The sequence below is a fragment of the Lipophrys pholis genome (genome assembly GCF_963383615.2).
Source record: "Lipophrys pholis genome assembly, chromosome: 11".
Classification (NCBI taxonomy): Eukaryota; Metazoa; Chordata; class Actinopteri; order Blenniiformes; family Blenniidae; genus Lipophrys; species Lipophrys pholis.
Window position 1 is genome coordinate 27,981,195 of NC_137631.1, and position 27,500 is coordinate 28,008,694.

Below are 27,500 nucleotides of genomic sequence, written 5' to 3' on the forward strand. Positions count from 1 at the left end.
CAGTTTTTCAAGAGTGTCCTGGCCAAGACAAGCAGCAGTACATTAAGGTTCCAGACAAGACAGGCACATTAAAACACATAAGAAAAATGTCAATGCATTAAAAACATGCAAATATCTATCTATCGAGAGAAGTAGACGTTATTGTGCTTTTAATAAACTTCATAAATACTCACATGTAAAGGCTTTATGATGACTAATATGAGCACAGAAAGGATGAACGTAACAGAAAACACTACTTAGAAGGAGTTATAGAGTTTTATGGCCACAGGAAGGAAGAAAAGCACGTTTTTTTAAACAGTACTTTTATACTTTAAGTGGTGTCACTTGCCATAAAGTAATTCTCTAAAAGTTTTAATAGAATGTATTCTCCATCAGATAAATCTCTTGTACAATATCCAGACACTGTTTGGATGTGGATTAAGCCAATTCCCAATCACAGGCTTAATTTAACTCGACATGACTTGATCACAGCAGGAAAAACAGCACATTGGCTTAAAATCTGTCGATTCAACAAGTAGGAATCCCTAAAACCTGGGGAGAGGGCAACAAAAATCCGAACATAAAGATTAGCAACGTCTTTCTCTGGATTTGCCAGGTGGATTTTTATTTTTCTTCCTATGAGATCTTAACTAACAAATCTGGTTCTTCAACTTCTTGGAGTAAGCAGAAACAAACCGGTCCACTAAACAGCCTCCATACATTCAAGTTTCACCTCAAACGGTTGAATAAAGTCGGTGATTTGGTAAGAAACTGACCTTTGAGAGTGTCCGCTGTATTTTCTCTCCTTTCAGTTCCATTTATCCAACAAAAACTGAAGAAAATCAGTTATTTCTCTTAGTGTTTTCAGCTTCAACTTCAGGTGTCAAAAACAAACTTCCGCAAACTTTCAGGGTGACGTCATCAGAGGATTAACTCAGACCACGCCCACTCCAGGTACGGCAAGCCGCGAGGGAAGAAAAGCTCGTTTCTATTAAAGCCGCAACCTGCTGCTCGGGAGCCAGGTGGCTCTTTAGCCCCCCCCCCCCTCTGGTGGCTCTATCACATTTTCAGAAAAGTATTTCTAAATAAATATTTTGCAGAATTTTTTATTTTATTTGCATAACACATATTTTTATAAAATGGTTTAATCCAGAAAAAAACCCAACTAAGTAAAGTCAAACAGCTCAAACAGCCAGTATAGCCTGGATATGCTGTAAAAAAAAAAGAGGATAAAATAGCTAAAAGAAAATAGCCTGTTCAAAACTACTGCACGGATTTTGTTGTAATTTTCTCCACAGATAGATATTAGAATATATTAGAATACATGTTTTACACATCTTTTGGTCAAAAAGGTTGTGGACCCCTGCTAGGGCATCAAAGTTTTGCAAAAAGAAGCATTAGAGTCAAGTCAAATGACTTCATTCATCCACTAGGGCAATTCTGAACTGGAAATAAAAACCTTTTGTGCAGATGGGCAGTAGTTTTATGTTGATCAAAAGCAGGAAAAAGTCAATGTAGTTCAGTGGAAACTAACTATGCTTAATTTTTTTTAACCTTCATTTTACCAGAAAAACCTTTTTCAGATTAAAAATCTAATTTTCAAGAGCGCCCTGGCCAAGACAGGCAGCAGTACATTAAGGTTCCAGACAAAACAGGCACATAAAACATATAGGAGAAATGGCAATACATTAAAAAAAAAATAATTTAATGTAGATGTTTTCTTCATGTATACTCTACACCACAACAAAGGAATACTTAACAGTTAAAATTTCAAGGTTGTTATGCCATTATTATACCGCTCCGGCCCGCCCAAGCTGAAATTGGGATTTATTTATTTATTTATTTATTTATTTATTTATTTATTTATTTATTTATTTATTAACAGGGCAACCCCTTGAGATGGAACATCTTGTTTGCAAGGGGGTCCTACAACAAGCATCTCGAAACAATAATGATAAAAATCCATGTATTGTTTTGAGTTTTTTAGTGGAATGATGTGTCACTGTGTCCTTTTTGCATTTCATCTAGATTTCCATCTGCATTTTGTTGCTGCGGTACCGTATTCTAAGAATTAAATTGTGGTTGAATGGATGAAATGGAAAGGCATCTGCATTAATGTCCCTATTTTGAAGAAGGACTCTTATTTTGTTGAAAGAAGCGTGACATATTTCCGCTGATGGCGACCTTTACTAAAACCGGAAGTACTCCCTGGTTTAGCCTCTCACTTCCGTCAACGATCTTTGGACCTTTTTTTTAAGTTGCTGTCACTTCTCGCCCTTTTATCCCCATCAGACCTCGGAGTTGTTTTTATTTTATTTCTTTAGTTTTTTTCATTTTTGGGGCGTTTCTCCTCCCACTCCAATCTAATCCCCACACTTTTGAATGGCCCTGACGTTCGCCGTGCGCGTTGTCTTGTTGAGTTTTCCGGTGGTGAGCTGACGTGAACACACGTAGGGCTAGCTGTGCTAACGGTGGCCAGCGATGAAGGAAAGCATCGTCTCCTCCTCCTCCTCCTCTTCCTCACTGAGCTGATCTGCTTCCCGTGTGCGGCGTTGGATGAAGCTGCCTCTCGAAGCACGGCTAAGTGAGGTGTCTGCCGGTGTTTGCGGGCTGAGCGGCGGACTCGGGACTCGGGACTCGGTTGATTTGACTCCGGACCTGCTCGGATCACCAGCCGCCACAATGATGGACTTCGACAATATACTGGACCTCGCGTCACAGAACCAGGGTGGAGGCGGTTCACAGGTCATCTCTTGCCTTCTGGATCTCACATCTTCTGCAACATTTAGTTGCTTTTTGTTTGTTTGTTCTAACGTGTCAGTGAGGATCTGATAAGCTAGAATGACCCTGCAGTTTAACCCTTTACAACCCTGATTGGTATGAATCATATAAAGAGGTCATATTATGCAAAATTCACTTTCTAATGGGTTTTCCAACAGTAATAATGACGCCCGGAAAGGAAGACAGTCTGTCCTTTCTCCCTGGCTTGTTTATTTTTAGTGTGTGTTGGTGTGTGACGCTCCAACCAGCCAATCAGAAATCAAACCCTATATAGTGTCATCAGGGGTTTAGCCAATCACAATCAAGGAAGGCCCTCCCTTTGACTCCTCCCGCAATTAGGCAGCTCTGCTCTGGCACATGGCACCACGAGAGGAAGTACTTCCTCCTCTTCCCAAGATGGGCATGTGTGGGCGGAGCCAGTCCAGCTCACACAGACACAGCAGATTCTGAATGCAGCTCCTCTGATCCAATATTCAAATGGAGGAAAATCAGAGAAAAGTTGGATTTGGGGCAATAAACTTCGAATACAATGTTGTTGGACCAAGAAGACCATGTGAAAGTGTTGAAAAGCTGGAGGGATGACTCCTTTAACTCCAACATCTATTGATCAAAGTTCAGCACCTGTAATTGATTTGTTTGTTTTTTTTCCAGAGGAGATACAGCTTACAAACTGGACCACCCAAAAAGGATCCCAGGTCCAAAGGAGTGAATCCTGCTGCTGTGCAGGCACTGCTGAAGAAGAAAAACATGGAAGCCAAATACAAAGGTGGGCATGTGTTAATTCAAGTATATTTCTATAGCACCAAACACAATACAGTCAGAGGAGGAAAAAACAAAACACAAATTCCACATGATGCATGCATAAGAGAGGTTGAAGAAGGAAGAAACCTGCGGAACCAAACTTGTAAAGTGGAGACTTTCTGGAGAACCAGAGTCAGAGGTGGAAACTTTCTGCTGTGAGACAGAGCAACAAGCAAACAGACATAAATCCTCTTGTTTAGGGACGGCGCCGATCCGATCAAGTATCGGTATCGAGTTCCGATACCAACATAATTCACAGATCAGAAATCTCTGATCCAATCTGCGGAGATTTCCGATCCATGAAGCCTCGTCTGTGCTTTACTCTGCTGAAATGACTCCACAAGTGTTTCCCTGCCGGCTGCTCTGCTCGCTGCCAGACGTCACCGTTTTAAAACTCCAGCTCACAGAGGACAACGGCACTGACATCAAAACAATGAAAACAGAGCAGGCGATCCACACCTCCGTGAAGCTGCGTCCTACTCCCCGCAAAACTTTGTAAAAAATAGTCCCGATCACTTGTGCTGCTTTTCCCGGGGATTAATAAAATGATTGTGGGGTTTTAAAGATATAACAAGTTAATTATGAGATGATGACGTCACGCAGACCCTCACATTGTCCAAATGGAACAAAAACAGTTTGTTCCTTTTCTGACCCCAAGTTGCCTTTTGGAAGAATACATGCATACTTTCCTACATTTCATACTTGCCTGTAGAGAGGAGTTTATTACAGCCTCATATCAAATCAGTAATGATAATAATAATATTAAAGCAAGACTGGCCACTGTTGCTTGTTACATCTGCTGCTTTGGAAGGTTGAGTTGGGTTCTGTTGTCCTCTATCATTGTAAGAACGCTTTGAGATGTTTGTTGATGTGATTTGGCGCTTTACAAATAAAATTGAATTGAATTGAAACCGAGTTCTGGTATTGGAATGGTATCGTATCAGCAGAAATCCAAATGCACAGATTACAGAAGAGAGGCAAATGTTAGTGACGTGTAATAGTAAAAGATGGAGAGACAGAAAGGAAAGAAGCTCAGTGTCAGTCCTCCAGCAGTCTTTACCTTTAGCAGCTTAACTAGAATCTAGTCCAGGGTGGCCTGAACCAGATCTAACTGTCAACTTTAACACATTTCAACACTTGATCACAGCTACTGGAATCAGTTGACGCTGAGAGAACCCTCCGAAACTCTTGTTCATTGAACACTTTCATTTGTTTCAGAAAGAGAAATGAAGAAACAGAAAGATGGTCTCTTGGCCAAGCGGGTGGAGTTAAAGTCGGACCGTAAAGCGCGCGCCATGGCGTCCAGAACCAAGGACAACTTCCACGGCTACAACGGCATCCCGGTGGTCGAACTTCCCAAGAAGAGGAGAACGAAACAGGAAATGGAGCAGAGTAATTCGAATGAGGAGAGATTCAGGAACGACACGATCGACCCGGAGGATGATGATGAGGATAATTACGAGTACGAACAGACGGATTCAGAGTCGGAGCCAGAGCCAGAGCCAGCGCCGCTGAGACCAGGGAGACCCGCTGGTGGAGGGGGCAACAACAGCAGCAGCAGCAGCAGCAGCAACAAGCTCTCCGCTAAAAAACACAGCGGGTCGACCAAACCTGCTCCACCTCCTTTGAACTTTGCTGATTTACTGAAGCTGGCTGAGAAGAAGCAGTTTGAACCGGTCGACCTAAAACCCAAGAAGGTGAAGACGGACGAGAGGCTTCGCACAGCCGACGAGATCAGGGAGCTGGAGCTGGAGCGCAAGGCCAAGAGGCCGGAAAAAGACCGGGAGTCCAAGTACGAGAGGGAAAGAGACGGCAAATCCCAGTCCAGCTCTGGTTTGGTCAGAAAAAGCACTTTAGAGAAGGACCAGAGGAACAACAAGCCACAGAAGAGCCTGTCAAGTGGTTCAGGGAAGAAAGCGCATCCATCTCAGTCTAACGACAAAGGACTTTCTCATTCCAAGTCCTCCGTTAACAGAGAAAGAGAGAGAGCCAAGAAATCTCCCAGTGACCGAGACAAACCGAAGGCGGGCGTGCCAAGCTCCTCTGGAGCCACAAACTCTAGAGGTCCTATGAAAGCCTCATCCTCTCAGGCGTCGACCAAACCAGTTGGAACGAGGCCCTCGTTCAGCCACAGGCCCAGCACCTCAAGTGACCTTAGCTCAAAGAAGGAAAGCTCGTCTTCACTTCCCAGGAAAACGCCAGGGATTCCCGTGGCGAAGACTTCGGGTCCAACCAGCAGCGGCCAGAAGTCTCAACATGGGGGCTCCCAACAGACCCGGCCCAGTCCGGCCGGCCCATCCAGGCACGGACCGACACCGGGAGGACCCAAGGCCGGGAAGGGAGAACCGCCACGACCTGGGATGAACGCAGCGTTGAAATCGAGCGGGACCTCGGCGTCCAGGCCCACGTCCGGCGGCCCGCCGAAGCCGGGAGGCCAACCTCAGGCGAGGCCTGGAGGCGGTCTACAGACAAAAGCAGGAGCTGTGCCACAGGCGAAGGCTAGATTAGGTGGTCCACACGGTCAACCTGGAGGTAGTGGGCCACGGCCTCAAGGAGTGGGACCAGGCCGGCCCGGGAGTGGATTAGTAGGATCGTCACGGCCCGGTAGCAGCACTGGATCCGGACCTGGGAGACCCAAATGCACCGTGGTGTCCGAGACCATCTCGTCCAAGAATGTGGGCGGAGCCAGACCAGGAGGTCCGCCTCGACCTGGGATGCAGCCCAGACCTGGGATGCAGCCCAGACCCGAGATGCAGCCCAGACCTGGAATGCAGCCCAGACCCGGAATGCAGCCCAGACCCGGGATGCAGCCCAGACCCGAGATGCAGCCCAGACCCGGGATGCAGCCCAGACCTGGAATGCAGCCCAGACCCGGGACGCAGCCCAGACCTGGAATGCAGCCCAGACCTGGAATGCAGCCCAGACCCGGGATGCAGCCCAGACCTGGAATGCAGCCCAGACCCGGGATGAACAGACCACCAGGTAGGAATTAAAGCAAAGACATTAAGAAGTTGTTATCGGTAATTATGGGTTTTTCTATCATGACTGCAGTTTTTACACTTAAGAAAACAGAAGAGAGGTGAAATAGATTAATTAGCCTCAAAGCCATGCCGTCAGGAGGAGTTTGTAAAAAAATACCCATAATGCAACAGCTACAGGAGAAGCATTACGCAGCACTTTGCACCAGAAGGTTTCATTAAAATTCACTTTATCTTGAGACTGACGCAATTTTAATTATTTAGTTTCAGCAGAATATCGTCCTTTTCATGAACTGCTCCAGCAGTCTGCAACCTTTAAGACCAAAAGAGCCATTTTTGTGACTTTCCACAAAATCCAGTTTAACCTGAACCACGAAACGGGTTTAACCTTTAAAATGAGGCTGAAGCAGCTTCTGAAGTTTCATATATTGTTTTGATACAAAGACGGTCTCTTATGTTTCATTTCTCAAGTTTCGATAACAATTGGGGATCGTGAACGTCCACATAGTGAACCTGGAACTAAAATCAGTTCGACTTAACTGTTAAAGGAGACATATCATGCTTTTAAATCCTTCCTTTTTACATATAACTCATACAGTTGTGGTCTATATAAAGCGGAACTGCAATGCTTGGGTCTGAATTCCTCATTATTAGAGCTCCACAGGCCCCTTTTCAACCCCTTTTCTGATGTGCTTCTGAGAGCAACTCGTTTTGGGGCGGTCTCTTCAAATGCAAATGAGACACTTCATACCCCGCCTCCTCTCCAGGTTGCAGAGGTGACACTCGGTTCAACGTCACCCTGTTCGGCCATCTTTGTAGTTTGATAGAACAGATACAATTATCTAGCGGCGCAGAAACTTTATATTCACACATTATTTACAAAATGTCAACAAGGGAAGATTTGTCCATCCAGCCATACATGTTGGAGCCAGAGTCGGACCCGGCGGAGCGAGATGAAAATGACCATGATGCACCTACAGAACAACGTCTTCATATGGATGTAACGCAATGGTGTGTTACTATATTTACACTAACTTCTCCATCCATGCCCACTACTACAATACTGCCTGTATTACAACGACTATTTAACACAGAAGTTACATTATAATCTAAAACGAGCACACAGCGCTAACATATGAAGACGGTGCAACTGCTAATGCTAACAAAACAATGACAGGGACGTCTTATCATCACACTTTTTAGCGTTATATACAGCTTACCGAAGTGCTCTGTTCGTCGTCTCCATAGATAGAAGGAACTGACCGCTCAATCAGACCAAGTCTTTCGTTAAATCCTTCTTTATACTGGCGGAGGTTGCTGAAGCAGTCGTCCTTAAAGTGATTCGCGCACACAAAAATGACCTTACCCACAGATGTGGGTACATTTCTGTGAAAAATAAAACTCAACCAGGCACTTCGAAAAGGTTCTGATGCTGGGAGACGGTGTAACGAAGCTTGTGGGTTACTACATCCAACAACCGAACATTTCCACTTATCCTCTCGTAACTTCGGTTGGACTACAAAATCGCAGCGAGAAACAAAAATGGTGGATTGCTCGAAATGTCGATGTCCTAATTTGGCAGTTCCGCTGAGAATACTGTGACGTCATTGTTCAAAAAACGTAATAGAGAATAGAAAAATCGAAACCGATCGCAAAATATGACCAAAACAGAATATAAAGATATCAACGGAGCACCTGAAGAGACTACTTTGAACTTTTCTGTACTTCTAAACACTCTAAATATACAACAACATGCATTTAAGGGCTAAAAAAGTGGATTTAGCATGATATGTCCCCTTTAAGGCATCTTAACTGTTGCCCAACACCAGATATATTTGACATCTTTGCCGAACCACATGAAATGTGCAGGTCGTGGGTCGGACGCTTCACGAGGGTCAAGATAGTTTTTTTGTCTTTTCTTTTCTTTTCTTCCCTTTTTTAAATTTTTCCTTAATTTTCTTCATTTAATTAAAAAAAATTCCTTTATTAGTTCCTTTCCCTCATTGTTGCTCCTTTTTTTCTTTTATTTTCTCACATGTTTTCTTTTCATTTTTTTCTTTTTTCCTCCTTTTTAAGATTTTTTTTAATTTAGTTTCTTTTTTAAATGGTTTTTTTCCCTTTCTCCCTTTTTATTTTTTCCTTTTATTCTCCTTGTTTTTTTTCCTTTCCCCCTTTTTTTTCTCCGATTTTTTCCTCTTCATTTAGTTTTGTCATTTTTGTTCTTTTTTAAATTTTCTTTTTCTTCCACCTGCACCACGAAACCTCAAATCATTTCTTTCGGTTCAGCACCAATGTTGCCGCCCATCACGTCGGCGTACAAGAGGAAATACGAAGACGAGGACGACGACTCCGAGATGGACGATTTCATCGACGACGAAGGCGAAGAGCAGGACGAAATCTCGAAGCACATCAGGGAGATCTTCGGCTACGATCGAAACAAGTGAGCGCCGTCCTGCTACGCGCCGTCCTGAAGCCGCCGCGACGCTCGACTAATGTTTTTCCCCTTCCGCAGGTACAAAGACGAGAGTGACTATGCACTTAAATTCATGGAGAGCAGCTGGAAGGACCTGCAGAAAGAAGAAGCCAGGAGGTAGAGACAGAACAACACTCTACAGCCACTGAATTGCGATGAATCATTTTTCTTTAATGCCGTTTTCTTCCGTCTGCAGCCTGCGGATGGCCGTGCAGGAGGACCTGGAGGAGGAGAAGCGAGAGTTCGAAGAGCTGAAAAAAAGTAGTAACGCCAAAAGGAGAAAAACCTGAAGCTTCCTCGTCCTTCGGAGGAAATAAATAAGTCAAAAGACGACGGACAGCGGCTCGGCTCGGCTCTCCAAACATTGACAGACCAGCGGCAGGGTCCACCTGCCGCTCTTTTGCTGCTTATTTTTGTTTGTTTGTTTTTTCCCCCCCAGAGAGACTCGAAGGTTAAGTCAAGCGACAAACGCAGAATATGCACAAAGAATTTCACTTCTTCTTTTCATCGATCCCATCTCCTGTTATTTATTTCCATCATGGTCGCCGGCGCCTAAAACAGTCTTCGTTTAAAGAGAAACTAGTTCTTTCAAACATCTAACGAACATTAAACTTTAATCATGAGATATTTTTTGAGTGGAATTTGTTACTACATTTATTTTGTATTTTTTCCCAACAGACTTGACTGTAAAGAAAATTACACAGAACATCGCAGTTTGATATTTGTATTTATCTTCAAACCAATTTGCAGGGGGGGTGGGGAGGGGGGGGGGGGGGGTCATCGGTGCATTTTATTTAATTGTTTTAAGTCTTAATTATGACAATCTTTAGTAATATCTACCCATCATGAGTTAGATATTATGGCTTTTGGTTGTCATTGAAAATTCAATAAAATCTTTTCTTGCCGTCGACTGACATGAAATAGTTCTTTATTTCTTTATTTCTTTTTAATGTTTTCTGCCTTTTTCAAGAGGCAAATTTCTTGAATTGCAACCTTTGTGTCAACGGATGCACGACCGGGCTGTCTGGGTGAGTAAAGATGAAGCGGTGTGTTCACACTAGTGACTTTAATCTAGTGTTTTTGGAGTCGCAGACGCAACACGATACTGAGATCAGAGATGAAATATAACAACCTCGTTCTAATATCCTCATTGGCCACGTAGAGCCAAAATTTCAAACTCTTGAGGTTGAAAGTAGTACCATAATAACCTTTCAGGTGTAAAGGTTAATGTTTTTCATTGTCGTGGAGCAGAGTATATGTCATCAAAATGTCTTCATTTTTTTGGCAAAACCAAATAATCATTACAGAAAATGACATTTTCAACAAAGCCAATTATAATAGAACCTTCTGGTGAAAATACAGTGAAATAACAAAGAAAACTTCTATAGCTGTTGAATTATGCATGTTTTTGCAAATTCAAACTTCAGTAACAAGGCAGCTTTCATGCTGATATCTCTTTTGTGTTTTAGGTGCTACTCTTAAGAAATAATAAAAAAAAAGTGTTCTCTTTGAAGTTTTAACAATTTTATTGGTGGTTTGATCAGATTGGAGCCTCTAATCTTAAAAAATAAAAATAAAAAATACATTCCCAGCTGTGTCACTTTAATACTTTCACACCATTTCTTTAGAAAAGTGCATCAAAGCTCCTTGTGAAGATAAAAGTGCAAATTCCAGTTTTGTATTTTAAACCCAGAAATGTCCTATCTGAGAAGTTCCAGATATTTATTCCGGTCCAAAGCAAGCAAAGGAAGGCAGTTATCAGACATTCGCTCACAACTAAACACAAGAAATGACTGAATTTCATCTCTCAACTAAAATATTGTGTAATAAAATATTACACAAAGGGATTTCCTTCTGTATTTCACCAGCTTCGTTTATGGCATTTTTCTTTAGAAAGTAAGAAAAGAAAAACTGTCTCATGCACTTTTATTTAACCCTAATTTAAATATATTTAAACCCGACAGAGTCCAGGTGGAGTAAATACATACAGGATGTATAGATTCCGTAGAATAAAATGTGTTGAAACATAATTGATCGTTCCTACCTCCAGGACATTCTGAAACATGACGCATCACATACTTTGTGAGCCTAATAATTCATTAATGGTCATTTGCATTTCAGTGTTTACATAATAACCTGTTTTTCCTCTGATGATTTCAAATTAAAAGCATCAATGAGACGCTTCACCAAAGTAATCACAATTAATGAATTAATTGGTTGTTACCGTTAAATCTGTTTCAGCGATTGATGACGGTGGATTGTAAAATAAACGAACTTTTATAATCTGTTTTTCCTCCTTTTTTGTGCCATATATTAGGAAGTATTCTGACCATGCCCCTCATGCGGTGAAGATCGTATTCCCACCACATGGTGGCACTACAGCTGAGGGGATCCAGAACTGTGCTGCGAGCAGTCACTTTTTATTTTATTTATTTTTAGGGTAGTTTTGCTAATAAAGCCACAGTTTGAAGTCCTGCAGGTGTGGAAGGATCTGCAACAAGACACATGCCAACAGCAGCAAATTCCCAGGTTATTATTCCCAGGCACGTGTTGTGCAGAATGTCTCTTCTAGTTGTTTAAATTTTAAGAGATTTTAAGTGAGTTTGTAAAAACATGCTTGATGCAACAGCTATATGAGATTTAGCTGTATGTTTGTCATTTTCTGTAGTGATTGTTTGATTTATTTATTTATTTTTCAAAAATACATAAATCTTTTGTCACTAATGCTCTGCTCCAACGAGAAAGAAAAACTTTAAAGTCTAAATTTAAAGGTTATTATGGGACATTTTGGCCAGTCTGGTCCACTCGAGATGAAATTAAGGCCCCTGAACTAATACTGTATGTATACTGCTGTATTGAACAATTACTTATTTTATTACCTTCATCATAATAAATCTTTTTCTTTATTCAATTTTCTTTTCACGCCTCCCTTAATCACCTTGTTTTAATGTAGTTCCTTGTTTAAGAATGGTGCTATATTGATATATTTTCCTTGTTATGGTCTGTGATGAGTGAGTGGATGATCCCTATCTCCCTCAAATTGATTAGTTTAACCTGTCTATAGGTGTGTGTGTGTGTGTGTGTGTGTGTGTGTGTGTGTGTGTGTGTGTGTGTGTGTGTGTGTGTGTGTGTGTGTGTGTGTGTGTCTGCTTTGTTCTGTCCTCGGTAAAACACGAGCTCAATCAGCTCCATTTCTGTAAAAAAACGTAAATAAAGGCCATCTGCTCCGATATGTAAACAGCACGGTGGCTCCTCCCCACTGGGGGCGTGGTCTGTCGCATTGCCCCGCCCCTACCAGGGGGGCATCCTCTCCTCCCATTGGCTGTCAGTGAGGGTCCAGCCCACGTTGCGCCCGTCGGCCCGCCCCCGCCCCGGATCGAGGACAAAAACAATCGGCATCCCTCTTCCAGTCCGACACACAAACAAGAGGAACAAACACGTAGAATTTAATCACCTTTTCTCACCGACACGGATCCAGCGAGGGAGAAATGGTTTCTCCGGTCACCGTGGTGAGTATATCACACCGGAACGACTTGATGAGGGAGGATATAGCGGCTCGAGATTCACGAAGCGAGAGAAAAAAAAGAAAAAAGAAAAAAAACCTCCGCAACGTGATTTTATTGATTCCGCTCCGGCGCTCACGCCGACTGCGTTTTAATTATCCCCAGCTCGTCGTACTTTGTCCCAGAAGGCCAGCCCGCGGTCTCCCGGGTGGTTATTTAATTAACACATGCAAAGCGCTTCGCCTCCCGTTTCTTTCATTCTCAGGTTATTTCACGTGCGCGCGCGCGCGCTGTGTGCCTTTTACGCACATGAAATCAACTTTCCCTTTGCGTGTGTGCGTGTTTTTGTTTTTTGGCACAGCGGCTCCACGTCCCACTGAGGGACGCTTCCACACGTTTCAAAAGGCACGAAAAGAAAGAAGACCTGTCATGTGACGACCTTTTTTTGTGTGTGTCTGTTTTTTTGTTTTTTTTTTCCTCTTTCCTGTCCTCCGGTAACGCATGCGCCGAGCAGTTGCTTTTCTTTTTTATCTTTTTTTTTTTTTTTTTGCTGGAGCTGTGCTTTATTTAGACTCAGTTGTTTGAGACTATCTGAACTGGCTGTTTTGACAGAAGAAAAAGACGAGAGAAGATGACGTCACAAGGTTTATGAATAATTGAAGCAGCTCGAGCATCTTCTTACTTTGACACAGCAGCTATGAAATGTTATCCCACGATGAAGGATGGTGTGGTGTGACTTAGCCTGGAGTGAACCCTGGTGTGTGTGTGTGTGTGTGTGTGTGTGTGTGTGTGTGTGTGCGTGCGCGTGCGCGCGCGCGCAGGAATGCTTGCCAGACAGTGGAGTTGCCTCGGCGATGAGGATGCTGCGAAGGTCCTGTGTTTGCTGGACTTTTATTAAACCAAGGCTTCAGTATTTCAGTACAAGAAAAAATAAAGTATAGGTCACTTTTTAATTAAAAACACTTATTTCCATAGTGCCATTTACAACACAATCCTTTTGAGACGCCTTTATTTTGAAAAAAAACCAAAACAATTCCACATGAACGGTCAGAATCAGCATAGTTTTTTCGTCAGATATTGTATAATGAAATTCCCCACGAAATCTCCGCTTTAAATAAAGATATATACAAATATAAATATAAGCTTCAAAAAATGTACAGCTATAAGAATAGTATAGACATAACGAGTGTAAATCGGTCGCATGTTATGGGCAAAGTTGCAGGTGAGGAGACGGTGGAAAGGAAACGCTCCTTTTTAACAGGAGGAAACCTGCAGAACCAGACTCAGACTTTCTACAGAACCAGAACCAGACTTTTTACAGAACCAGACTCAGACTTTCTACAGGACCAGAACCAGAGGTGGAATAACTTTCCAGATCGCACATTTAGTCTTTCCAGCCCTGTATAAGTTGCTGCTAAGTATCAAGCATTTACTCTTCAGATATTTATAAACTATAAGACTTGATGAATGCTGTCACACTTAATTGACAGAGTTTTGGGTTTTTTTCTTGGTGAAACAGATGAACTCTGGTTCTTTACAGATGATTCTCTCTTACTGGTGAACAAAGCACCGAACATTGTCACAGTGTTATACGGTTGTACCTGTGCTTTTTTTTTTTTTTTAATTAATTCACAAAATCATGAAGACATTTCACAAATTGTTTTCTTGAAGTTTCACAAAAGTGAATTATGTTCCAGAGCTTTACTATCATTTTCCTTGTAAAGTGACTTTGTCTTTACAATCATGACCTCAAATCATCCTTGTTGTCGAAGCAGCTGTTAGAAGAAAGGAAATGTTGTGTGAAGTTACGTCGAAATGTTATTGTCATATGACTCTCGTGCCGGCCAGGACTGGACTTGTGTTACAGTTTCCAGTCGGTACACAAGAGTTTACAGGTCTTTAAATATTGGCATGGATCATGTTTCTAATGCTGCGAGTGTCTGACCCAGAATGGTCGGTCTGATGTGTGTGTGTGTGTGTGTGTGTGTGTGTGTGTGTGTGTGTGTGTGTGTGTGTGTGTGTGTGTAATTTGTTTTAACTTAATCGAATAATTATTTAATGAGACCCAGTTTACCGACGTTTCAAGTGAAAACGCATCGTTTTCGTTTCAGAGAAGCTTCACGTTTCCACGGCAACATTCTGAAATTGATGTAGTTGTCATTTTGGGTCACTAGTTGGCGCTGCTGTTTGTTTTTGTCGTGGAACCACACACACGAGAACAAATAGGCTATAAACATTAACAATGGGAGGACACGGCAGAGCGGGGCAAAAAAAAAAATGGATTTATAGAATTTGCAGCGAGAAACAAATTTTAATTTGCAAGTCGGTGGTACATTGCTTCCCGGGACTTTGTTGATATGACTTTCCAAGGTTATAGTTCCATACTTCCATTCTTAGGTTGTTACTCGTTATCGTTCCTCTGTCTTTACAGACAGATTTATCTGTGGCGTTGCGGGCGAGCACGCCCCTCTGTGCTGACATGCACGTCGACGTGAATTCAAGCGCTTGTGAAACAAATCCCAGTGGTGATTCCCCTCTGTGCACCGTCGGCGCTACAGTTTCACACTATTAATGTTGGATGAATCGCAGCTGGTGACGCCAATAAAGAGGCGTCAGGAACTGGCTGAAAAGTGTGCATTGCTCCTATTTGGTCATTGAGATATGATTCATCTCTGGATCACCGCAAACAGACAGGATAAATACATTTTAGTCCAGGACCGTCTCCCAAATGTTGAAAATTTGTGATTATGGCAGGTCCAGGACCAATAAATCCTTTCCAATGATAAACAGAGCGGATCGAGACAGATTTATTGCCCGAGACACACACAAAAAATTAGTTCTGAGCTGCTGTGTTTACTGCATGTTTTATTACGGTGACCGTCAAAAGGCCCAGGAGAACATGGACTGGGAGTCGTGACACGACGGAGGAAAACATTGTTCTTACTGTCCATCTACTGAGCATGTGCAGAAGAACATCGTATAGTTCTAAGTGTGCGATTACAAGCCGAGTGCAAGTCAAAACATTTAGTAAAATGCAGAAATTAGGTGTGACTGTTGACACAGAAGTATTTCTGCAACACAACGAGGAACACAGATTTGCTGTGGCCGTATTGAAAGACAGTGTTAAGATTAAAATGTCCACGAGAAGGGCCCGGTGCACGGTCATTCAACTTGAGGAAAAGAAAAAATATATATATCATATTGACTGTCGTTTATGCTTGTTTGCCCCGACTGCAAAAATACAATATTTGATCAATTAGTGAGGTTTGTTCTTTCGTCGCCGGCTCCACATCTTCGAAAAAGAGGGCGGTGCTCTTCTATTAGGAACTTTACGGTATTCACTACCAGCTGTGGTGCGCATGACCGGTAACAGCATTTACACCGTCAGAGTCCGAGCGTTCTCATAGAATTGTGTTTTCAGTGGCTTTGGGCACCGTCGTCGTGTGAACTGACCCCAAAACTCAACAGAAGTTTTGCGTTTTCATTTAAAAAAAAAAAAAACTGACAAAGAGATGAAGATATGAGCTATTCTCCAGACTGACTTCGTTGTCTTTGACTTCCAGATCTCCTTAGAAAACAAGGGTCAATGCCACTTGCTGTCCGGACGTCAGTTACCATGTCGAACAGTCAATCATTAACCCTCCTCCTGGTAAACCGGGGGGACGGACGGCTGCACTCGGTCAGCTGCTCACAAACGGCCTTTATTTACAAAGTGATCATTCAGGCAGCCCCGATGCCACATGATGACCGAGTGAATGATTTTATTAGACCGTGTTCTCTCCCTCTCCGTCACACGTCACTAACATCCCTGGCAGCGGCGCTGCAGGAATAAACGAATGTCTAAATGAAGAGGAGTCGACTTTATGATATTTGACACGCGTAACCTCAACGGTTTCAACGGGATGAACGAAACGATAAAGACTCCAGGAGAGCAACTTATGAAATCCAGCAAGCCATCGTGTTTACGTTGATTGGATGGAACAATTCGGCGCAATCACATTTTTTGCTAATGGGATTACAGTCGGGTTGGTACCAAATGTAATCCCCTAATACCAGACAGTATCACAGTTTCTCTAAGCCAGTGGAGCTGAATTCCTTTGGTTGAGCGGTGAGCTAATGGACATGACTCATTAAGGAATAGCTGTGCGGGGGAATATATTTTTCTCATTTCATTTTGGAATTAAAAAATGAGATATATTAAAGGTCATTGGAATTATTCTGTGTGGATTCTGCAGATATAATTCCTCAGAAGCTTGGAAAGGAAATTCTTCCTCTCTGCTTCAGCATTTGAACGCATCAATATGAGTCCGAGAATCGTGAACCAATCAGAGTCCGCCTTTCAAAAGGTATAAACCACATGGTATCAAATGACCAATCACGTCGCTCGTTACCGGGCGTAACACTAAACGGGAATTCAGTTTCAAGTTGTGTACATGAGCCGATAATTCGCTATATTTCAACAACAAAAAAGATGAATTCAAGCAGAATTATACGGTGACAAGTAGTGATGGCCATTATACACATATTTCAGATAAAGCATCTGAAATATGTGTATAATGGCCATCACTACACGTCCGCAATTTTTTCATCCGTCTTTTCCGGAAATTGACCGTCCAAATGATGGCTGGACGCCTTGCTGCCTAAAACCGTGTCTCTACTGTTTTATCATGAGATTACCAGGGGAAACAACTGCATAAGTGAAACATGAGGCCCGTGGGCCAAAACTGGCCCACTGCAGGCTCCAAACCGGTCCAACAAGTAAATTGTAGGAATAAAAAAAAAAGTATAGATTTAAAAAAAAATTTTTTTTTACAAATTGCTTAAAAATAGCCGACACAGCACAACATTGAGACCTCAGCTGCAATATCGGTGATGCTGCCATAAAAAATAGCAAACTTGCATTAGCTGCAAACCTCGTGCTTTTCAAAGAAACACCCATAATGCAGCCATAGGAGAAGTTTAGTGAAAAAATTCCACTGTATTTTGTCACCAGAACTTTTAGTTAAAATTGTCTTTATGTAGAGATTGTGCACATTTTTTGGTGAAACTATCAGCATTTTCATCACATATACTCTGCGTTACAACAAAGAAAAAAATTCACATGTCTAAAGTTTTAAAGTTGTTACGGCACTATTTCACCGGTCCCGCCCACTGAAGATGCAATTGTGCTAAAATGATGTTTGTACAATGCTTCCGGTGAAAAACGCTTCGTATTTTCATTTTCGTCTCAGAGAAGTTTCATATTTACATGACAATGTTTCGAAAAAGATGTCCGTCCAAACAGAAACGCTGAAAACAATGAAGTTTTCACGTCGGGCCACTAGAGGGTGCTGTTGTTTGTTTTGTTAATGAAGCCACACACACATGCAGCAGAGAACAATGAGCTCTAAACATTAACAATGGCGAGAACTCGGACGTTCTAGTGGACAGACGACCAGGTTGGGTTGTTATTACGATGACTGTCAAAATAAAAGCACCAAGTCCCAGGAGAATATGGACTGGAAGTCATGATACTTATTGCCATTGTTGTTATTGTCCATCTACTGAGCATGTGCAGACAAACTAGTTACGACGACCGCAGAAGAGCCACAACAATCAACCTGACTGATCCTCATTGAACATGAGCTTTGTGTCTGTTATCCCTGCTCCCTGTGAAGTGACTGACAGAGCCTGTGTGTGTAATGACAGTAATGTGAGTCATCCCAGATCCCAGCAGGACAAAGATGTTTAGCTTCTCTCCCGTCCTTTCAGTCGCCACCAGCGGCTTGATAAACAGAGTTTTGATGCAGTCTGCTCCGGGAGAGCTGCCAGCGTTTGTTTCTCCTGCGTTTGGCCTGAACAAGCAGATAAACTCAATGTACACTCACAGAACCCGAGAGAGAGCGGAGGGCATTAGTTCCCATCATACAGCCGTCGGTGGGCCTGCGTCAGTGAAAGAATTCCCGTCGTGCCGCTGGGAAGTGGAAGAGCCTGATGGAATCTGAGGTGGATATGTGATCGGAACTTTAAAGGTTTTTAAAACGTGCATTACCAGATTGATTGGATAGTTAGAGAACTTGTTCTTCTACGTTTTGATGCTTTGGCTTGAACACAAATGACAGATGAATGTCACGTGCACACACACAAAAAACACCTGTACACAGACAGAGACATGCAGGCACACATACACACACAGATGTATGTACACACAAACACACACATAGAAGGACACACTCACACACAGGCACACACATACACACACACACACACACACACACACAGATGCACACAAAACAGACAAAAACTAAACACCAACACACACACACACAAACATGTATATACACACACAAAATACAATTGCACACACACATTCACAAAAACATTTATATACACACACACATGCATGCGCGCACAAAAACACACGTGCACACACACATTAAAACATATGTAAACACACAGGCATGCAGACACACATACACAGACGTGCAGAAAACACACATAAAAGACGCCTACACACACACACATAAGAGAATAATCAACTTTTCTAGCGTCAATCTATGAAATAGAGCTGCGTTTTAACACAAAGACTCAAATACATTGAAACCGTCCAGCAAATACACAGAGGCACATTTGAGAGTGTAATTTTGTCACGACTAAAAAAAAAAAGAATACAGTCAGAAAATAGAAAATCTTAACAGACCCCCATGTGAAGATCTTCTGAGTGACACACAAACAACCGTGTGTGTGTGTGGGTGTGTATGTGTGTGTGTGTGTGTGTGTGTGTGTGTGTGAGTCTCAACCTGGCCTCAGTCATTTGGAGCTTCACACTCTACAATCACATTTAATGACCCAGAGAAGCAAAACTGAAACGATGTGTTTTCTGTTTGCAGCCTTGGCAGCAACATGTTCAAACACACGGTTGAAAGTGATTCCGAGTGCATCATTGTCGTCCGCCGTGTTTGAGAGAAACAGGATTCTTTGTCTCAGCTTGGTTCCTTGTGATGGCGATCGAGCTTCCTCTTCCTAGTTCAGGGTAGACGTGTACACGTTGTACTTTGATTCTGTACGGTAACTCTTTTAGTGATTGCAATCTCACACACACACACACACGCACACACACACACACACACACACACACACACACACACACACACACACAAAAAACCCAGTGTGGTTCAATTTGAACAAATAATCTTGACTTCAATACTCAATGTATTTGTGTAAAAACTTGAATTTGTAATGTTGATTTGACAGATTCAATTAAGTTAAGTTGACTTTTTTTCTTTTTGTGTGTGGTGGGGGGATGGGGGCGTTTGACTGTATTTTGTGTCAGAAAATACAACTAAAATCGGCTTTATGTTGAGATTTTAGTCATTTCTGGTAGTAATTGATTAATATATGGACATTTTCATCCTGTATACGCTGCACAACAACTACGAAAAAACGTTGACGTTTTAAATTTAAAAGTTATTTTTGGCACTATTTTACCAGTTCAGCCCTCTGAAGATGGCGTCAGGCTGTTTGTGGTCTTCAGTCGAGGTTTTTCAAGCTAATTCCCCACCATGCTGACATCCTCCTTCCTCCTTATCTTCTCCCTCCATCACTAAAATACCACCAGTGACCCTTCCCTCACTTCCCCTCCATCTTTGCCATGTGACTGATTCTCAGAAGCGTCGGTGGGTGGTCGTTCAGGAGGCGTTTTTTTCCTGTCCTCCTCTGACCCCGCCGGGCCTCGTGCATTTGGACAGAAAGAAATATGACTTGTTCTCACTGTTACAAAAGAGAACTCCAGCCTCGAACGGGACTCGCCGTTCTCGCAAACACCCGACACAAAGGGGAGGGGGGGGGGGGGGGGGGGGGATAAGAACACAAGTAGGCTGAAAAGGAGCGAATGAAAAGGTCAGACGAAGAGTGTGAGAGAGACTTTTTTCACGTTTCCCCTTCGACTTTCCGCCTCGGCCACAAGACATGTGCCCGTCTGGTGCATGGCGAGGAACTAATGAGCACACAAATCAGCGCCTGCAGCCTGTTCCCGCTCCCTGCCTCCGCAGCACTCGTTAAGCAGTCATATGAAGTTTAACTCGACTGCCGTGACCGAGTGAATTTCCCGTCCTCGGCTTGAAGACGGCTTTAATGAATCAGGATGACGACAGTGGCTCTGACTCGGTAAACAACGTCACTGAATATGAGAGCACATAGTTAAGACTTCCCAATGCCAGGATGATAACTTTAAGTCTTTAAAGAAATTTGTTTTTAGCTTCACAGTTTATTGTCGCATTGCAAATGATGCTGCTACAATTAGTCACAGAATACCGTCCAGCTTCACTTATTAGGATTGTTTGGTGTAATTCTAATGTGACTTTTATCTTAAAATGTTATTTTTTTAACATAAAGACTCAAGAAGCAGCTTGAGAATAAAATGTGATTATTGAATGGTGGCGAAGAGATTAAATGTGTGTGTGCGCGCGCGTACGTGCACGCTACGTTTAATAGGTTTTGTATGTTTTAACATGTCTGGAATGAAATAATAATAAACAAAACCTAACAAAATAAAACCCATATTGTTCACTTGTATATTTCTACATGTCTCTAGTCGCTGTTGTTTCTCCACCACAAAGACGGTTCCAGAAACTTACTGGGATTTTTTATTTTTTCTCATTTCAGTCTTGTGCAGTTTCTAAAGTATGTTTAAACTGTGCCCTCAGGTGAAGAGCGAGGGCCCTAAACTGGTGCCGTTCTTCAAGGCGACGTGTGTGTACTTCGTCCTGTGGCTGCCCACCTCCAGCCCGTCGTGGTTCAGCGCCCTCATCAAATGCCTGCCCATCTTCTGCCTGTGGGTCTTCCTGCTGGCCCACGGCTTCAGCTTCCTCGGCGCCCACTCCAACGCTCGCAAGATCCTGGCTGGCCTCATCTTCTCTGCACTGGGAGACGCCTTCCTCATCTGGCAGGAGCAGGGCTACTTCGTCCACGGTGAGGACCACGTTTGACACCAGACAGATATGGGAAAGGAACAATATTGTTTGAAAGAACTAAATCCTTCATCTGCTGCGCTGAGGCACCGATTACACGACATTTAAAGAGGAAACGCGTCGTTTTTGCGTTTTCATTTCAGAAAAAAGTTTTGTTTTTCCATAGCAGAAATGCTGTTGTAGTTAGCATGTTGATCCACTAGTGGGCGCTGTCGGTTGTTTTGTAATGAAACCACACACACATGAAGCAGAGAACAATACTCTATAAGTATTAACAATGGAAGTACATGAACATTTTTATGGACAGACGATGAAGTTGGATTGTTATTACGGCGACTGTCAAAATAAAAGTACCAAGTCCCTGGAGACTATGGCCTGGGAGTCATGATACTCTGGGGGAAACATTGTTCTTTTTGTCCGTCTACCGAGCATGTGCAAAGGACTTGGTGCGCATGACCAGTGGCGGCATTTCAGAAAAGTTGCGTTTTCCTCCGTTTCCACTGAAAGAGAGTCGGACCGTTTTCGAAAAGTTCCGATGCAAATTCAGAAAACTCTATTTCTTCCCAGGGATGCATTTAAACGGTAGTTTTCCCCGAAGAGACTCTGATCCGGACCAAACAGGGGAATGTGAACACACCTTTAGAGTGAAGAGAACCGGGTCTGGTTTTCATCCATTTCCACTGGGGAGTTTGGATGATTTTACCTTTGTTAATTAAACGAATCATATTTTACTGATTCCTTCGTTCCATTTTGACCCATCAGTGGGGGACAAGGGTGTTGGTCTGGGGGTTCTGACCGGGGTTAGGGTTAGTGCCTAGAAACTTGAAGAATTAACAGCTTCAAGCTTCTTGATAAGGTGTGTATATGCATTGTGTGTTCTGTATTGTGTATTCGTACGCATTCACACTCTACATATACTGTCCCACAGGCCTTCTGATGTTTGCCATCACACACATCCTCTACTCGTCCGCCTTCGGGATGAAGCCCATCAATTTGCAAGCGGGCCTGTTGATTGGCGGCGTGTCGTCGCTGAGCTACTTGTTGCTCTACCCGTACCTGTCCGGCCCCTTCACCTACCTGGTGGCGGTCTACATCGGCCTGATCGGCTTCATGGGCTGGAGGGCCGTCGCCGGCCTGCAGCTGGCCAACGACCTGTGGACCTGGACCAAGCTGTCCGCCTGCCTGGGCGCCGTCCTCTTCATGGTCTCCGACCTCACCATCGCCGTCAACAAGTTCTGCTTCCCCGTGCCCCACTCGCGGGCGATCATCATGGCGACCTACTACGCGGCGCAGATGCTCATCGCGCTGTCGGCCGTGGAGTGCCAGGACGTGGAGGTGGCCAGGAAGAAGAGAACATGAGCGGTTTGTAGCGCACGCCAAGCCGCGGGGGCGGCGGCGGCGGCGGCTCCCCTCGCTTCCACCCCGAGTGATCATGGACACATCACACTGCCAGATCCCCGACCCCCGGCCTTCATCTCAGTGTGGTGCCCTCACACCGCTGTTACCATGGCGACTGGTCCCCCACAGCCTGTCCGTGGTTATCGCCCCGTTATCCCACTCGTATGGTAGTCTTACATGTCTTCTCAGCGTGAAGACTTTGTGGTGTTATCTTCAGTCCTTCAAACCTTGAGAGGCGGTCTCTCTGCCGCGTTACCACGACGACAAGAGTAGTAATATTAACCTGCTATCTATATCTATATATATATATATATATATATATATATATATATATAGATACATGTTGAGTATTACTTTACTTTTAGCCACTTTAATTTGATGTTAGCGAGTCACTTGGCAACTTTGTGGAGTGTGTGTGTGTGTGTGCATGCGTGCATGCGTGCGTGCATGCGCGTTTATTTGTTAGATTAACATTTTACCTCGATTTCAGTCTTTCCACACACTGACCTCCAACCAGTAACACAATTCACCCTTTTATTTTCCTCATGTTTTGTTGCCAGTGACCTTTTTTTATATATGTATATGAAGGGAGTGTTTTTTTTTTTTGTTTTGTGTTCCCCTGAATTAAGGGTGCTATTCTCATAGTCAGGATCATACCCTCACCTGTTCTATCATTTTGCCTTTACGCGGCAACGTTTTAAAAACGATTCAAAGCGACGTAGTTTTCACGTTGGGCCACCAGTGGGTGCTGTTGTTCTGTTTCCCAGGAGAATATGGGAGGAAAACATTGTTCTGAGTGTCCATCAACGCAGTAGCAGCGATTCCACCATCGACACGGGGCTTTCGCCCGTTTACTCAACGGCGGAGTCGGAGCGTTGTGGAAAAGTTCCACCTTATCAAGAAGCCACGTTTTCAGTGGCCCTCGGCAGCGTTGTCGTGTAAACGGACGTCCCCGAAACGCAACCACTTGAAAACGTCGTGGTGTAAATGGGGCCTTGAATATCTTACCTAGACGAAGGAGGGATACCAGACAAAACAAAATGAGCCGACGTGGTGCGAAGGCAGCGATGGAAAGTCGCTCGATTGCAAAAAGACCAACAAAAAAACTGAATGTGTATTTCAGCTTTAATGACTGAATACTTGTATTAGGGGAGGTGGGACGTGAGATCTGACATCCTGCTGCACAGTAACAATCGTACTCGCCGGAGACGAGGCTGTGAAGCAGTTTGTTTTGTTTTAGAAGCATTGGCGCAAATGTCAGCACACCTGACAGTCAGAGCTCCTGCTGGTTTTGTTATTAGGAAAAGTTCACGGGGATCCTTTCGCCCGGCGAGATCAGCCGCCTCACGCTGCCTCTGACCTGAGATCGTTTTTGTTTTTTTTACAGCGATCGCAGAGAAAGGGCTGTGCTACGGGCTGTTTGTTGTGTGTACGTGCGCCTCAGAAGACCTTCACTCACTCGTAACGACACGCACACAAACGTACACCTTGCCCCGAGGCGGCCGGGCCCACGGAAAAAAGAAAAAAAAGGGAACTTGCTTGTCGTGTGAGGGAACAGCTTTCCCAATCATTCCCAATAATTCCCTTCTCACAGAACATCAGATTTAATCCTGCAAAATCCTGCCGGGCTAATCCCCGTCAGGTCGGCTGATACTCAGTCTTTCACCTCCTACACCTCCTACACCTGCCACTTTGTTGTTTTTTTTTTCCCACCTTTTTGTTTATTTTGTTGAGAAATGAAGTGTCTTACAGAGTATTGAATACTGTAACTCTCTCTCCAGTTGAAGCACGTCTTGTGCACGCGTATTATTACCTTGGTCTTAGCTGTTGAGTGAAAGTGTGTGTACTGGTAAGGAGTGAGAAGCAGCTCAAGGCCAGAAAAAGCTGTGAACCGACAGATTTCATTGGATATTTTTGACGCGTCGTCACACTTGCTCTTAAAGCTATAGCTTCATCAGACGGTCAGGACTTGAGTATTTGACTGAGCAGATCCAAACTGGGAACTTCACCTTAATAACAACCGTTTCTATTATATTATATCAACAGTTCATGTAAATCAAGGGGTGTCAAACCGACTCTCAAGAAGCTCCAATCCGACCAAACCACCAAGAAAATGGTAAAAATTTCAACGAAAAAATTAATTCTTTAAAAAGTACTTACTTAAGAGTAGCGGGTGCAACACAACACTGAGACCCGAGCTGAGGTATCGGTGATGCTGCTATGAAAGATGGGAAACTAGCATTAGTCCGGAAGGGTGAGTTTGTAAAAACACCCATAATGCAACAGCCATAGGTCGAGACCATTGGAAAAGGGCGATATATGTGAAATCACTGCAAGGGGTATCTTAAAATTTGGCTTTATGTTGCGATTGTAGTAATTTTCTGTCGTACTTATTTGACCTTTGTGAAAGTGTAGACATTTCCTTCACGTACGCTCTGCGCCAAAACAAAGAAAAAGTTTAAAGTTTGAATTGAAAGGGTTTTATTCCACTATTTTACCAATCCGGCCCACTAATCCTTTAAAATGTGTTTGACCCCCCCCCCCCCCCCCCCCCCCCCCCGATGTAAAAGTAAGATCATCAGCTTGACTGAAAATGTTTAATATCCACAGAGTAAACGGATTATTTACTTCAACCCCCCAAAAAGGGACATATTAATAGTTTAAACCAGACACACTCAAATACTTAACCGTGTGTATTGTTGGTTAAACAAACAGGGATGGGAAAGAAACAAACCCCTGTTGTGGGTTTTTTTATATATTGGGTCACCGACCCTGAAAGCGGTCAGTAACACACCTACATGCACACACAGAAGTGTGTCTATGCATCACATGAGCCACCATGACGGCTCTGCAGACGGACCGTGACGTTGACACTGCTGCGACCGAGAAAGACACTCGGCCCAAGTGGCTATTCTTGACTAATGCTTTGTCAGATAGTTCCTCAATTTCCTTCTGGGCCGTCGGTTTGCTTGTCAGCACAATATTTCTGCTTTGTCAGTTTCATGGGCGTGGCTGCGTGACCACTCGTCCTCTGCGTTGCCTTTTCGTCCCCCCGTGTGGCGAAGGCAGGCTCCTAAATCCCACTTCGGTAGATGACAGGTAGAGAACCCGGCGAACTCGACTTGGCCTCGGGTGTCACGGGAAAGGCAAGGACGGAGTCGAATCGTCTTACTCACCCAGACAATGGGGGCACTTTATGTAAGCGCTGCTTACTGCTGTCCTCTGTCGGAGGAAGCCTCCGGACTGTTGTTCACACGCAGCAGAGTGGACAGTCGTGCTTATCAGGGGAGTTTAGCTTTGACCATTCAAATTCTTTTCCTCACATCGGAGGCGTCCAACATGAGGTTCGTGGGCCAAAGCTGTCTGGAAAGATCCTCCACTCCGTGCTGCTACACTGTAAAAACTTATTGTGAAAACATTCTTCTTCTTTTTTTTTTAATTTCTTCAGAGTAGCGGACACATTAGGGTCTGTTCACACGCAACATTTTCAAGCAAAAGCGCAAAACTTCCGATGAGTTTTTTTGATATCTCTGAACACTGAAAACCCAGTGGACTGTAAGAACAATGTACTCCTTTTTGGCAGTATAGTTGTTTGGTTTTGTGAAAATACAGACATTCTCACCACATATACTCTTCGCCACAACAATGACAAACTTTAAAGTTTAAAGTTGAGTGTTATTTACGGCACTATTTCGCCGGTCCGTACCACTCAAGGGGAGATTGCTCTTTATGGGGCTCCCGAACTGAAATGACTGACTGAAATCCCTCACACTGTTCACAACTGTACGAGACGATCTTAGATAATCGTTCTTGCAGACTGTACGAGCGGAATCCGCACGATCCGAACGATCGTCTCAGACGGCAGTTTGTGGAAGCCTTTAACGCCACGCTTCTACTTTCTTGGGCACAAATAACCAAAGCTTCAGACGAGACTGAACTAATTTAATTGTGGGGAATCAGATATATTAGAGTGCTCTCATGTATCCCAAGACGTCTCCCCCCCCCCAACGCTGCGCGGTGCAGGATTGCTTTCGGCCTTCCATTCAGGAGGAAGGTTATTGTTGAGGCGATATCGTAGCTGGAATTAGGTTAGAAGATGAAATATGACTCAGAGGAGACGACTTTGTTTCCATCCAGCGTATGAGCCACCATCTGAACCTCTACACACACACACACACACACACACACACACACACACACACACACACACACACACACACACACAGATGGCGGGGCCAGCAGGCGCATCACTTTACCTGGGCCTGTCAACAGCCCTGTTGTCCTGAGGACAAAAGGGACCCGAGAGCTCCGGGAGGTGGATCAGTAGCTGTTGTACAGTAGTAGAGGACGGCCAGCGGCTCCGCCGGGGCCATCAAAAGTTGGCACTTTTATACGAATGAAAGCTTGCTTTTTTCTTTTCCTGTGATCCTTAATTTGAAACTTTGTGCCTGCGCTCTTGCAGCAGGTTGACTGTAAAGTTTCCTCACTCGTTCATGACGAAGATGGAGTGAATCCTCCCTGTCGGTGCTGAACTTCTTCGTACTTTTTGGAGCTGACAGCCCACCAACATCAGTATGAGTTTATTTTGAGAAGTTGTTTTCTTTCCCTCTTTCTAACATTGATCTTCATACAACCGGTG

The 27,500-nt window shown here is 43.6% G+C and overlaps 3 protein-coding genes across 3 annotated transcripts in view; 2 read left to right on the top strand and 1 right to left on the bottom strand.

Annotated features, from left to right (window-relative positions):
* Nucleotides 1-926, bottom strand: part of uevld (UEV and lactate/malate dehyrogenase domains) — a 7,244-nt gene extending 6,318 nt beyond the window's left edge. The window contains exon 1 of the mRNA XM_080475845.1: nt 756-926. Within this exon, the coding sequence (XP_080331971.1) occupies nt 756-797 (42 nt within the window). The 5' untranslated portion in view covers nt 798-926. The remainder of the gene's footprint in view (nt 1-755) is intronic.
* Nucleotides 927-2,180: 1,254 nt separating this feature from the next.
* On the top strand, nt 2,181-9,930 carry spty2d1 (SPT2 chromatin protein domain containing 1). The gene is made up of 6 exons (XM_080475757.1): nt 2,181-2,724; nt 3,412-3,526; nt 4,780-6,543; nt 8,826-8,979; nt 9,052-9,129; nt 9,209-9,930. Exons 1-6 carry the CDS (start codon nt 2,536-2,538, stop codon nt 9,300-9,302), a joined length of 2,394 nt encoding a protein of 797 aa, XP_080331883.1. The 5' UTR covers nt 2,181-2,535; the 3' UTR covers nt 9,303-9,930.
* Nucleotides 9,931-12,396: 2,466 nt separating this feature from the next.
* On the top strand, nt 12,397-25,398 carry tmem86a (transmembrane protein 86A). Its single transcript, XM_080474910.1, has 3 exons — nt 12,397-12,521; nt 21,200-21,464; nt 22,392-25,398. Exons 1-3 carry the CDS (start codon nt 12,501-12,503, stop codon nt 22,820-22,822), a joined length of 717 nt encoding a protein of 238 aa, XP_080331036.1. The 5' UTR covers nt 12,397-12,500; the 3' UTR covers nt 22,823-25,398.
* The last annotated feature ends 2,102 nt before the right edge of the window (nt 25,399-27,500 follow it).